The sequence below is a fragment of the Mobula birostris genome, chromosome 14 (genome assembly GCF_030028105.1).
Source record: "Mobula birostris isolate sMobBir1 chromosome 14, sMobBir1.hap1, whole genome shotgun sequence".
NCBI lineage: Eukaryota > Metazoa > Chordata > Chondrichthyes > Myliobatiformes > Myliobatidae > Mobula > Mobula birostris.
This window is the reverse complement of record NC_092383.1, coordinates 95849517-95863603: the sequence shown is the minus strand read 5'-3', so window position 1 is coordinate 95863603 and position 14087 is coordinate 95849517. Positions and strand designations below refer to the sequence as shown.

Below are 14087 nucleotides of genomic sequence, written 5' to 3'. Positions count from 1 at the left end.
GCGATGAGAAGAGGATACGTCCTGAATGGTGGGGAGGGATATGCCAGCGGTGGAGCTGGCTGAGTGCACAATCCTCTGCAGCCTCTTGCGATCGTGTGCATTGCAGGCTTCATACCAGGCAGTGAAGCAGCCAGTTACAGTCCTTCCCAGTGTACACCACCCCTTTGGTGACAGAGCAAACCTCCTCAAACTCCTAGTGAAGTGGAACTGCTGGTGTGCCTCATTCATAACTGCATCAATATGTTGGGCCCAAGATAGATCATGAGAGATGCTGACAACCAGGAGCTTGAACCTGCTCACCCCTCCTATCACTGACTCCTCAATGAGGGCTGGTGTGTATGTCCTCCTGACTTGCATTCCATCACAGAAAGGAAGCAGACCTTTTGGCCCACTGTCTGTGCTGAGCATCAACCACACTAAGCCTACAATATTTCCTTTTTATTGTGCCCACCTCCAGCAGATTCTACTCTTCACCCACACACAAGGGGCAAATTACCCCAATCATTGCATCCTTGCACTCAACGTCAGTAAAACCAAAGGACTGATTGTGGACTTCAGAAAGGGTAAGATGAGGGAACACACAACGAGATCTAGGTGTTCTTGTACATCAGTCACTGAAAGCAAGCATGCAGGTACAGCAGGCAGTGAAGAAAGCTAATGGCATGCTGGCCTTCATAACAAGGGGAATTGAGTATAAGAGCAAAGAGGTCCTTCTGCAGCTGTACAGGGCCCTGGTGAGACCCCACCTGGAGTACTGTGTGCAGTTTTGGTCTCCAAATTTGAGGAAGGACATTCTTGCGATTGAGGGAGTGCAGCGTAGGTTCAGAAGGTTAATTCCTGGGATGGCAGGATTGTCATATGTTGAGAGATTGGAGCGACTAGGCTTGTATACACTGGAATTTAGAAGGCTGAGAGGGGATCTGATTGAAACATATAAGATTATTAAGGTATTTGACACACTGGAGGCAGGAAGCATGTTCCCGCTGATGGGTGAGTCCAGAACCAGAGGCCACAGTTTAATAATAAGGGGTAGGCCATTTAGAACGAAGTTGAGAAAAAACTTTTTCACCCAGAGAGTGGTGGATATGTGGAATGCTCTGCCCCAGAAGGCTGTGGAGGCCAAGTCTCTGGATGCTTTCAAGAAAGAGATGGATAGAGCTCTTAAAGATAGTGGAATCAAAGGTTATGGGGATAAGGCAGGAACTGGATACTGATTGTAGATGATCAGCCATGATCACAGTGAATGGCGATGCTGGCTCGAAGGGCCGAATGGCCTACTCCTGCACCTATTGTCTATTGTCCTCATAGAGGGATCAGAAGAGGAGAGAGTGAGCAATTTCAAGTTCTTGAGTGACAACATCTCTGAGTATCTAACCTGGACCCAACATATTGATACAGCTACAAAGAAGGCACGACAGTGGCTATATTTCGTTAGGAGCTTGAGAGGATTTGGTATGTCACAAAAACACTCCAAAATTTTTACAGATATACTGTAGAGAACATTCTAACTGGCTTCATCACCATCTGGTATGGGTGTGTGGTGGGGAGGTGGGAGTGCCGGCCACAGCACAGGATCAAAGTAAGTTGCAGAGAGCTGTAAACTTTTTCAGCTCCATCATGAGCACTAGCCTTTGTAGTACCCAAGGCATCTCCAAAGAGCGATGCCTTAAAAAGGCGGCATCCATCATTAAGGACCTCCATCACCCAGGTTGTGCCTTGTTCTCCTTGCTACCATCACAAAGGAGATACAGAAGCCTGAAGGCACACACTCAGTGATTCAGGAACAGCTTCTTCCCCTCTGCCACTTGATTTCTAAATAGACATTGAACCCATGAACGCCACCTCACTACTTTTTTATTTCTATATATAATATATATAATTCACAGTAATTTTCCCTCTATTATTATGTATTGCAGTGGACTGTTGACAACAGAAGATACCAAATATATTAAAACAAGCACGTGGAATACTTTCAAACTTATTTACATTTGAGAAAATGTCTAATAATTTCTTCAGGCACCAACTTGAGGATGGTAATAACACTCTAAGATATGGATATAGGAGCAAAATCAGGCCATTTGGCCCAGTGAATCTGCTCTGCCATTGCATCATAGCTGATCCATTCTCCCTGTCAGTCAAAAGCTCCTGCCTTCTCCCTGTATCCCTTCATACCCTGACTGGACAAGAATCTATCAGCATCTGCCATAAATATATCCAATGGCTTTACCTCCACGGTCATCTATGACAATAAATTCCACAGATTTATCACTCTCTGGCTAAAGAAATTCCTCCTCATCTCCATTCTAAAACAACGCTCCTCTATTCTGAGGCTGTGTCCTATCATCTTAGACTTCTCCACCATAGGAAACATCCTCTCCATATCCTCTCTACTGAGGCCTTTCAACCTTCAATAGGTTTCAATTAGGTCACCCCCCATTTTCCTGGATACCAGTGAATACAGGCCCAGAACAATCAGACGCTCATCATATGACAAACCTTTCCATACCAGAATCATTTTTGTAAAGCTCCTTTGAACCCTCTCCAATGTCAGCACATCCTTTCTTAGATATGTGACCCAAAACTGCACCCAGTATTCCAAGTGAGGCTTCACCAGTGTTTTATAAAGCCTCAACATTACAACCTTGCTTTTATATTCTGGTCCTCTCAACATGAATTCTGAAACCACTCTTGCCTTCCTTGCTACTGACTCAACCTGCAATTTAACCTTTAGAGAAGTCAAGGTGTCAAATCTGGAAAAAATAATCTAAAGGCAGCTGTTCCTCAGCAGGTCCAGAGGAAGTGTGATCCATACTGAAGTTAGCTCATCAGTAAAGTCCAGGCTGACAGCTGCTGATAACTGTTTTCTCTTATTATTGTGTTGCGTCCTGCCGGTCTGAAGGACACAGAGAGAGGACGCATCTGGTAATGTCCAGGTAATGTTCTGCTTCTGAAGCAGCCATGACAGGAGGAAGCAGCTCCCACCTCTGTGTCCCTGTATTCCCGTGGCAAGGGCTTTCTATTCATTTAATCCTCTGCTCTGCTGCCAGCGAAGTTGATTCCGATCAAATGAGCAGTTGGACAGGGAGGGACAGTGCCTCGTGGCCAGGGGTATTGGGACTGATGTGTGTGTGTGGTGAGCCTGTCGAAGTATAACAGGATTAGACTCTTCCCATTGGTCAGGTGGGGTGGGACCATCCAGATGTAATAGGACTATGCTGCTTCGCAGGAGAGAACAGATTGGTTTAAATCTCAGTTGCCATAACAACAGTGTCATGCCACCACATTGCTGGGTCTTTGAAGTACAAGGAACACGTGGAGTTGCTTCAGTCAGTGCCCTATTCCAGTAGATTATGTTTAATCTCTGGCCTTTCACTGAAGCCATTGGGTAGGACAAGAGGAGGACATCTCATTGAGGATTTCTCAGCTCTCTTACCACAGCAGGGCTGGTTCAGAATGTTAACAGCAGGATAGTTAACCTAGATGTTTAGCGAACCATGGTTCTAACCTCTGCATGTGTAACTCCTGTTTCAGTATCACTATGACGCAGTGGACCTCAGTGACCTGCTAATTGAATTCTCAGTGGTGTGGAATGGAAACTTCATCATTGACAACCCAGCAAATATCAAAGGTATAAATGCACCAGTTTTAGCAGAGTATGGTGGACCTCCTGGGACCCAGGGCTCACTTCTTCCGGCCTCCGAACCATTGACCTAAACTTGGAGAATGCACAGACTGTCCATCTGTGGCCAACAGTGCTGACCTGGGGTGGAATATTGAGTTTTACACCCAATGGAGTAGAACTTTCACACTGGGGAACGGATTGAAAAATGACAGATGGAATTTAATGCAGAGAAGTGTGAAGTGTTACACTTTGGAAAGACTAACTAGGGTAGGACTTACACAGGTAGAACATGGGGATCTGGGAATACAGGTCCATAGTTCCTTGAAAGTGTCATCACAAGAAGATAGGTTGTAAAGAGAGCTTCAAGTACTGAGTACAGGAGGTGAGATGTTATGTTGAAGTTGTAGAAGATATTAGTGAGGACAAATTTAGAATATTGTGTGCAGTTCTGGTTGCCTACCAATAGAAAAGATATCAATAAGCTCAAAAGAGTGCAGGGAAAATTTACACAGATGTTGCTAGGTTTGAGGATGCAAGTTATAGGGAAAGGTTGAGTTGGTTAGGATATTATTCCGTAGAGAGTAGGAGAATGAGGGGAGATTTGATAGGAATGTACAGAATTATGAGGGGTATAGATGCGGTGAATGCAAGCATGTATTTTCCACTGAGACTGGGTGGGACTACAACCAGAGGTCATGGGTGAAGGTTTAACTGCTCCGCACACAAACTGCTGGAGGAACTCAGCAGACCAGGTTGCAACTATAGAAGAGAGTACAGTCGACGTTTCAAGCTGAGATCCTTCAGCAGGAAGAGACTTACCAGGATGCTGCCTGGATTAGACCGTGTGGATAGGTCGAGTGAGCTAGGGCTTTTCTCTTTAGAGTGAAGGAGGATGAGGGGCGACTTGATAGAGGTATACAAGATAAAAAGCAAAGGTTATGTCCACTTTTTCCCAGGGCAGAAATGACCTATACAAGGGGGAACCATTTTAAGGTGATTGGAGGAAGGTATAGTGGAGATGTAAGAGGTAGGTTTTTCACACAGAGAGTGGTGGGTGTGTGGAATGCCCTGCGGTAGAGGCAGATACATTAGGGACACTTAATAGACACATGGATGATAGAAACCTGGAGGGAAGGGTTAGATCGATCTAAGAGTAGGTTAGAAGGTTAGCACAACATCACGGGCTGAAGGGCCTGTACTGTGCTGTGCTGTTCCATGTTCTGAATAATCAGCCTGAATTATTAGTCGTGGATTCAAGCTTGCTGCAGACGATGTGCATGTCCCTGAGTTACTGAGCAGGTTTCACATTGTCCCACAATCAGAATCCTGCTGTTTCCTCCAGATTTTAACAGACGCCCCGCTATTAGATATCATTACACCCGATTCCTCCCCTATCGAGATGAGCTTTTGCAGTTTGAAAGAGCTGGTAAGTATTAAGCTTGACAATTGTGCAATCCACTCTGAAAGTGCAGAGGCAATCAGGCTGATGATCGTGCTAATGCGATTGGCGGGGAGGTTTCCCTTTGTGCCGCGCTGCCTTCAGAGGCTGTGATCATTCCTGCTCGTTTCAGCAGTGATGCACAGGTAAGGACTGCTCATGATTGGAAGCCCGGTGGTGGGGGCTGTGGTATCAGGAAGCAGCCAGGACCTCACCCATCCTTCGTTGCGGTACGTTCGTGCTCTGAAAGCGGCATTGAGGGGTAATGGGATGATGGGAGTCACTCCAAGACCATAAGACAGAGGGGCAGAATCTGGCCTTTTAGCCTGTCGAGTCTGCTCCGCTATTTGATCAAGACTGATCTATCGTTGCCCCTTCAACCCCATTCTTCTGCCTTCTCCCCATAACCTTTGACCCCCTGACTAATAAAGAATTTACCAGCCCCTGCTTTAAATATTTTTATTTACTTAGAGGTACAGAGGGGAGCAGGCCCTGTTTGGCTCAACGAGCCCCACCACCCGGCAGCCCTCCGATTTAACCCTAGCCTGATCACTCATTAACCACTCCGTCTTTCGACTGTGGGAGGAAACTGGAGCACCCGAAGGAAACCCATGTGCTCATGGGAAGGACGTAGAAAACTCTTACAGAGGGTGTCGGATTTGAACTCCACAGTTCGATGCCCCAAGTGGTAATAACATCGCCCTAACTGCTACACTCCCGTGGTTCTCAGATGACTTGGCCTCCACAGCCATCTGTGGCAATGAATCTCTCCACTCTCTGGCTAAGGAACATCTTCTTCATCTCTGTCCTAAAGGGAAGGCCTTGTTATCTGAGGCTGTGCCCTCTGGTCCGAGACTATCCCACTACTGAAAACATCCTCTCCACGTCCAGTCCTTATTATCTGCTCTTTTGTAGCTGTGAATCCATGAGGTTAGTCCTGTGCCCCATTTTGAATTTATTGAATAATTATTTAGGTTATCTTCTGCTTCCACCATTGGTCTGAAGGTACAAAAGCATGAGAATGTGTTCCACCTCACACAAGTACAGTTTCTATGCTGCTGTTAGTAGCCTCTCGATATGACCTCTTGTGCAATATAGATGAACTCTTGATCTATCTCATCCTTACCCCCACCCACTTCCACTCAAGAACCTTCTGACCGCTGCCTTAAATATAGCCAAAGACTTGGTCTCTACAGCCACTTGTGGCAATGAATTCCACAGATTCACCACCGTTTGGCTAAAGAAATTCCTCCTCATCTCTGTTCTCTGATATTCCTTCATCTGAAGTTGTCCCCTCTGGTCCTAGACTTCCCCAGTAGTGGAAGCATCAAGAATCATAGAAACATAGAAAACCTACAGCACAATACAGGCCCTGCGCCCGACAAAGCTGTGCCGAACATGTCCTTACCTTAGAAATTACCTAGTGTTGCCCATAGCCCTCTACCTCCATGTACCTGTCCAGGAGCCTCTTAAAAGACCCTATCGTATCCACCTCCACCACCATTGCCGACAGCCCATTCCACGCACTCACCACTCTCTGCGTAAAAAACTTACCCCTGATATCTCCTCTGTACCTACTTCCAAGCATTTTATAAATGTGCCCTTTTGTGCTAGCCATTTCAGCCCCGGGAAAAAGCCTCTGACTATCCACGATCAATGCCTCTCATCATCTTATACACCTCTATCAGGTCACCTCTCATCCTCCGTCACCGCAAGGAAAAAAGGCCGAGTTCACTCGACCTATTCTCACAGGGCATGCTCCCCAATCCGAGCAACATACTTGTAAATCTCCCCTGCACCCTTTCTATGGTTTCCGCATCAGGGGGCTAACAGTCAGCCTCCAGTGAAGATTCAGTTCAATGTGATAGGGCACAGATGGACTGATTGAGCAATGTTTAATCTTAATCTAGCTATTCTCTGACCAAAATCTGCAGACAATAGGAGCATTTAAGAGACTCTTAGACAGGCACATGGATTAATAAAACTGGTGGGGGGGGGCACGGTAGTGTAGTGTTTAGTACGACGCTTTACAGTACCGGCAACCCGGGTTCAATTCCCGCCACTGCCTGTAGAGAGATTGTCCATTCTCCCTGTGACCAAGTGGGCATCCCCCCACAGTCCGAAGATATGCCATTTGGTATATGTTTAGAAAGCATACATTATGATCAGAGATTAAGGGAGCTAGGGCTTTACTCTTTGGAGAGAAGGAGGATGAGAGGAGACATGATAGAGGTGTACAAGATATTAAGAGGAGTAGATAGAGTGGATAGCCAGTGCCTCTTCCCCAGGGCACCACTGCTCAATACAAGAGGACATGGCTTTAAGGTAAGGGGTGGGAAGTTCAAGGGGGATATTAGAGGAAGGTTTTTTACTCAGAGAGTGGTTGGTGCGTGGAATGCACTGCCTGAGTCAGTGGTGGAGGCAGATACACCAGTGAAGTTTAAGAGACTACTAGACAGGTATATGGAGGAACTTAAGGTGGGGGGTTATATGGAAGGCAGGGTTTGAGGGTCAGCACAACATTGTGGGCCGAAGGGCCTGTACTGTGCTGTACTATTCTATGTTCTATGTAGGTTAATTGGTCATTGTAAATTATGATTAGGCTGTGGTTAAATCAGGCAGTGCAGCTCAAAGGGCTGGAAGGGCCTATTCTGCATTGTATCCCAGTATAATAAAAAACGTATTAAAAAGTGGAGGACTCTGGGCTGTGTAGGAGAGAAGGGTTAGATTTATAAAGGTCAGAAAAACATTGTGGGCTGGGGGTTTGTACTGTAAGTTACGTTTGGGATGTTCACTGCACAGGCAGTCTCATGCTTGTACCCTGTCTCTGCAGTGCACCTGTACAAGTGCGATGCCCTGAGGGAGAGCTGTGGTCTCTGCCTGAAGGCCAATCAGAAGTTTGAGTGCGGCTGGTGCCAGGCGAAGCACCGCTGTAGCCTGAGGAAGCACTGCCCCACCTTCACTTCGCAGTGGCTGCACCTCACCAGTAGCAATGTCAAGTGCTCCAACCCTCGGATTACGCAGGTAAGTGGCAGCATCACCGGCTCTCCGGGCAACCGGCTGACAGGCTGTTGTCATGTGCAGCCCCCGTACCTGTGTGCACAGACCACGTTCGTAGAATAACAGCAGAGAATTTGCTCTAGGCAAATTATGCAGACTGACATGAAACTTGCGATGTAATGCCCAATTTCCCTTGCTTCTGTCTTTCTGCTATTTAGTTAAAGGAAGCTGTCAGCTTTCAAAAAATATGGGACAGTCTGTTGATGAAATCCCACCAGTGTGTCAGACAGTTTGTCTGTGGGTTGCTTCAAGCTCTGTAATAACCTGGTGCAGTGATTCAAGCCTTCCATTTTGATCTGCGTGTCAGTTCACACCTTGTCTGTTCAGTCGGTTGTGAGATCTTGCGTTGGCCCCACTTATTCTGCTCTAATGCACAAACTTTAATTAAGCTCTGTTCAAGGTGGAAAATCTAATTAGGTCACATTGATTGGCTCATTATATACATAAATGTAGTTTGAGCAACTCCGTAGTCACCACCAGGGCACCTATTTTAATCGACCCATTGCACAAACACGTTTTTTTTAAGAAAACATTTCGTTCTTGACATCAAAATAATTTTCATCGTCGCTTCAGTCCTGAAGCATTTTTGTGGTGAGGGTTAACTTTGCAAAAGATGTTTGACTTTCAAGTGCGAGCTTATGCTTATAGATCTCTCCAGTACTTGCTACAGGGCAAACGTTCGAAACTGAAGACGAGCAAAAGCACAGTCAAGATACTGAGTCAAAGTCTTTGCAAGTTCAGTCTCCAGCAATTTGGTCTAATAATCTAAGGATGTTCAGTTTTGATGATCTTCCATGCAATAATTAATCTTCCCAGACTTATAGAGCACCACAACACTGAAACAGGCTCTTCAGCCCATCTAGTCTATGCACACTTCTGTGTGTGTGTGTGTGTGTGTGTGTGTATGTGTTTGTTTGTTTGTGCTGGTGTGCTCCAGAATTTGTGTTCAACATACTGAAATTAGTTTGCAGCATCCTAGTGTGGACATGGAGACACGTGCACAAGGTTTCGTTTGCAAAGGAGCACGTGGATCAGTTTTGGAATTGACTGCCATGCAAGCAATTGTCATTTTAAAGTCAAAGTTGAGATTATTGTCCCATTTACCGGTACATGCATGTACAGATACAATGTAAAGCTTTCTTGCAAACACCATCGGGGACACAACATTCACAAGAGAAAAAACATACAAAGTGTACATTATGCGCAAGTTTTATAAGAAAGAACACAATTAGCACAAAAATTAAGTAGTGGAAACTGGTCACAGTGTTGCTATACTCAGGAAGTGATTGGTTCAAGAACAGAATAGTTGAAGGTAAGTAGCTGTTCTTGAATCTGGTGGTGTGGAACTTCGGCCTACGGTACCTCCTGCCTGATGGTAGCTGTGAGAAGATGGCATGGCCCGGATGGTGGGCATCTTTGATGGTAGATATTGCTTCCTTGTGCAATTCAGCACCTCCTGTAGATACTGCCACTAATGGGGAGGGATGTAGTGGGGTGAGTCGGCGACTCTGCATCTTCTTACATTCCTAGACCAGACGATGGTGCAACCAGTCAGAATTCTTTCAATGGGACTTCTGTGGAAGTTTGTTGGAGAGTTTGGTGACAAGCCAAACCTCCTTACGCTCCTAAGAAAGTGAAGACAGTGGTGTGCTTTCCCTGTGATTGTATCTGCCGGACCCAGGACAGGTTCAGTTAACACCTAGGAATTTAAAGCTGCTGACTCTCTCCACCACCGATTCCCAATGTACACTCAGTGGCCACTTTATTAGGTACACCTGTTCACTTGCTCGTTAGTGCAAATATCTAATCAGCCAATCATGTGGCAGTAACTCTATGCATAAAAGCATGCAGACATGGTCAAGAGATTCAGTTGTTGTTCAGACCAAACATCACAATGAGGAAGATGTGATTTGAGTAACTTAAACCTTGCAATAATTACTCATGCCCGACAGAGTGGTTTGAGAATATCAGAAACTACTGATCCCTTGGGATTTTTTTTTTAACACAGCCATCTCTAAATTATACAGAGAATGGTACGTGAAACAAAAAAAATCCAGTTAGTGGCAGTTCTGTAGGCAAATGTATTAATGAGAGAGTTCAGGGGAAAATGGACAGATTGGTTCAAGCTGACAGGAAGGTGACAGTAACTCAAATAAACAACGATAACAGTGGTATGCAGAGGAGCATCTCTGAACGCACAACGTGTGAAAACGTGAAGAGGATGGGTTACAGTAGCATTCATCATTATCATTGTTATGTGCTGTGTCGTATTCTCATGGTCTTTCCATGACCATGATGGCTCTTGGCAAATTTTTCTGCAGAAGTGGTTTGCCATTGCCTTCTTCTGAGCGGTGTCTTTATGAGACGGGTGACTCCAGCCATTATTAATACTCTTCAGAGATTGCCTGCCTGGTGTCAGTGGTCACATAACCAGGACTTGTGACCTTGACTGGGGGGCTAAGCAGGTGCTTGTCCAAGGGTGACTTCCTGCAAACTAGCAGAGGGAAGGAGTGCCCTACATCACTTTTGGTTGAAACGTGTCTCCACCCCACCACCCAAACTGTAGCAATAGATAACGAATAAAGTGCCCATGGAATGTAGACTGGCACATCTTCACCTTCCTTCCCCTTCCAGAAATGAAGAACCAGCTCTCTGGTGTTACAGACGCTGAATGGGGGATTGTTGTTGTGGCATCACTCAACCTGGTGACATATCCCACTCCCGTACACTAGTTCATCGCCACCTGTGTTCTATGTCCAAGAAGAACAGTGTCATCAGTGAACTTGTACAGTATCTAGTATGGAACCACACAGTCACATGCATTAATCAGACCGCTTCCGGAGTATTGTGAGCAGCTTTGGACTCCGTATCCAGGCAAGGATGTGCTGGCATTGGAGAGGTTCCAGAGGAGGTCTATGAGAATGCTCCTGGAAATGTGCGGCAAGGTGGTGTGGTGGTTAGCACAACGCTTTACAGTGCCGGTGACCCGACTTCAATTCCCGCCACTGCCTGTAAGGAGTTTGTACGTTCTCCGCGTGACCGTCTGGGTTTCCTCAGGATGCTCTGGTTTCCTCCCATAGTCCAAAGACTTACCGGTTGGTAGGTTAACTGGTCATCGTAAATTATCCTGAGATTAGTTAAATCGGGGGTTGCTGGACGGTGTGGCTCGAAGGACCGGAGGGGCCAATTCCACGCTGTATCTCAATGAATGAATGAGTGAATTAATGTATGAGGAGGGTTTGATGCCACTGGACCTGTACTTTGAGACTATGTGTTGAACACTGGATTCTGACCGTGACCTTTCTTCATCTGGGGTTGATACCAGTTGCTCAGCTCCTGCTGTCCATTAACTTGCACCAAGTTCTCTCCCATGCACGCCTAACAACTTACTGATTCTCCTCTGGCTACATGCTTGGCTGTCGGAATTCTGTGCCTTGTGCAAAATTGGCTTAAAGTCTGCTGTAAGTATGGTTCTGCTACTGCAGTCCGTCCCGCTGGTTCACAAGTAAACTGTGGTTTTCCAACACAGACTTCTTAGTCAGCCATTACTCAACTCACCTACAACTGTCCTGAGTTATGGGCCTTTTATACATGTGAAAGAATTCACTGCCATGGAGAGATGTCTTCTGCAAATCAATTAAACACATAACTGATCAATCAAGAGATCCGGTGTCAGGCAATAACTGTCTATCTCTGTCAATATCCTCATTATTTTTAGCGCAAATCTCAAATTATTAGAGTACCGAAAAATCTAGTGTACGGTTGGTTTGATAGATAGTCCAGATACAATCATCTAAGATGCATTAATCTTCATCAATAAAACACACACTAAGGTTCAGTTTGCCATGGACATTTGCAGCGATTTTTTTTAATGATAAACAGTGTGTTGTTAGCTTTTCCACCTGCTTATCCTCCTTTGGGATTCACTGTGAGTTATGATGAAAGGCATTCCCTTCATTAAGGATAAGAATGAGTAATTCCAGATTGAATGAAGCCCACTGAAATCAACTGACAAAAGCAAACGATTTACGCAGTCTTTTACTGAATTGTAGAAATAACATGTTGGCTGTATGGTAATTGGGGAATAATGGAAATCCAAGGTCTTCATCGTCATCATTATGTGCCGAACCGTATGATGTATGTAACATGACAGTTCTTAGCAAGTTTTTGGTACAATCATACTGACAGTGGGTGATTTAATTCAGTGTCAGGATTTGACACTAGGGTACAGTCCCACTGACAATGGGGGTTTTAATTGTCAGGATATGACACTGGGGTACAGTCTCACTGACAATGGGCATTTTAATCATGTCAGGATTTAACACTGAGGTACAGTCTCACTGACAATGGGCATTTTAATTGAGTCAGGATTTGACAGGGGTACAGTCACACTGACAATGGGTGTTTTAATTGAGTCAGGATATGACACTGGGGCATAATCACACTGACAATGGGGGTTTTAATTGTCAGGATTTGACACTGGGGTACAGTCACACTGACAATGGGCATTTTAATTGAGTCAGGATTTGACACTGGGGTACAGTCACACTGACAATGGGTGTTTTAATTGAGTCAGGATTTGAAACTGGGGTACAGTCACACTGACAATGGGTGTTTTAATTGTCAGGATTTGAAATTGGGGTACAGTCACACTGACAATGGGCATTTTAATCCAGTATTAGGACTCGGCACTGGAGTATAGTCACACTGACAATGGACATTTTAATTGTGTCAGGATTTGACACTGGGGTACAGTCACTGACAACAGGCACTCTAATTCCTATCATGATTCGACTTTATGGTAGAGTCACATTGACAATAGGCAAATTAATTCAGTGACAGGATTTGGGTGTTACTGGTAAGGCCAGCCATTGGTGCCCATCCCTGATTGTACAGGACACGCTGAAAATAAGCCTTGAAATGGGGCAGTCCATGAGGTGAAGGCATGGGACAGAGGCACGTGGTGGGTATATGATGTATATAAGACTATAAGACAAAGGAGCAGAAGTCGGCCATTCGGCCCATTGAGTCTGCTCCGCCATTTTATCATGAGCTGATCCATTCTCCCATTTAGTCCCACTCCCCTGCCTTCTCACCATAACCTTTGATGCCCTGGCTACTCAGATGCCTATCAATCTCTGCCTTAAATACACCCAATGACTTGGCCTCCACTGCTGCCCGTGGCAACAAATTCCATAGATTCACCCTCCCAACTAAAAAAATTTCTTTGCATTTCTGCTTTGAATGGACGCCCTTCAATCCTTAAATCATGCCCTCTCGTACTAGACTCCCCCATCATGGGAAACAACTTTGCCACATCCACTCTGTCCATGCCTTTCAACATTCGAAATATTTCTGTGAGGTCTCCCCTCATACTTCTAAACTCCAAGGAATACAGTCCAAGAGTGGACAAACGTTCCTCATATGTTAACCCTCTCATTCCCGGAATCATTCTAGTGAATCTTCTCTGTACCTTCTCCAACGTCAGCACATCCTTTCTTAAATAAGGAGACCAAAACTGCCCAAAGTACTCCAAGTGAAGTCTCACCAGCACCTTATAGAGCCTCAACATCACATCCCTGCTCCTATACTCTATTCCTCTAGGAATGAATGCCAACATTGCATTCGCCTTCTTCACCACCGACTCAACCTGGAGGTTAACCTTAAGGATATCCTGTACAAGGACTCCCAAGTCCCGTTGCATCTCAGAACTTTGAATTCTCTCCCCATTTAAATAATAGTCTGCTCATCTATTTCTTCTGCCAAAGTGCATAACCATACACTTTCCAACATTGTATTTCATTTGCCACTTCTTTGCCCATTCTTCCAATCTATCCAAGTCTCTCTGCAGACTCTCCGTTTCCTCAGCACTACCGGCCCCTCCACCTATCTTCGTATTGTCAGCAAACTTAGCCACAAAGCCATCTATTTCATAATCCAAATCGTTGATGTACAATGTAAAAAGAA

The 14087-nt window shown here is 45.2% G+C and overlaps 1 protein-coding gene across 8 annotated transcripts in view; it reads left to right on the top strand.

Moving 5' to 3' along the window:
• The window catches only part of plxna2 (plexin A2), a 565853-nt gene that overhangs the window by 372387 nt on the left and 179379 nt on the right, over positions 1-14087 (top strand). For all 8 annotated transcript variants that reach the window (XM_072279001.1, XM_072279002.1, XM_072279005.1 and 5 more), the window contains exons 11-12: positions 3532-3628; positions 7894-8084. In XM_072279001.1, the coding sequence (XP_072135102.1) occupies positions 3532-3628; positions 7894-8084 (288 nt within the window). The remainder of the gene's footprint in view (positions 1-3531; positions 3629-7893; positions 8085-14087) is intronic.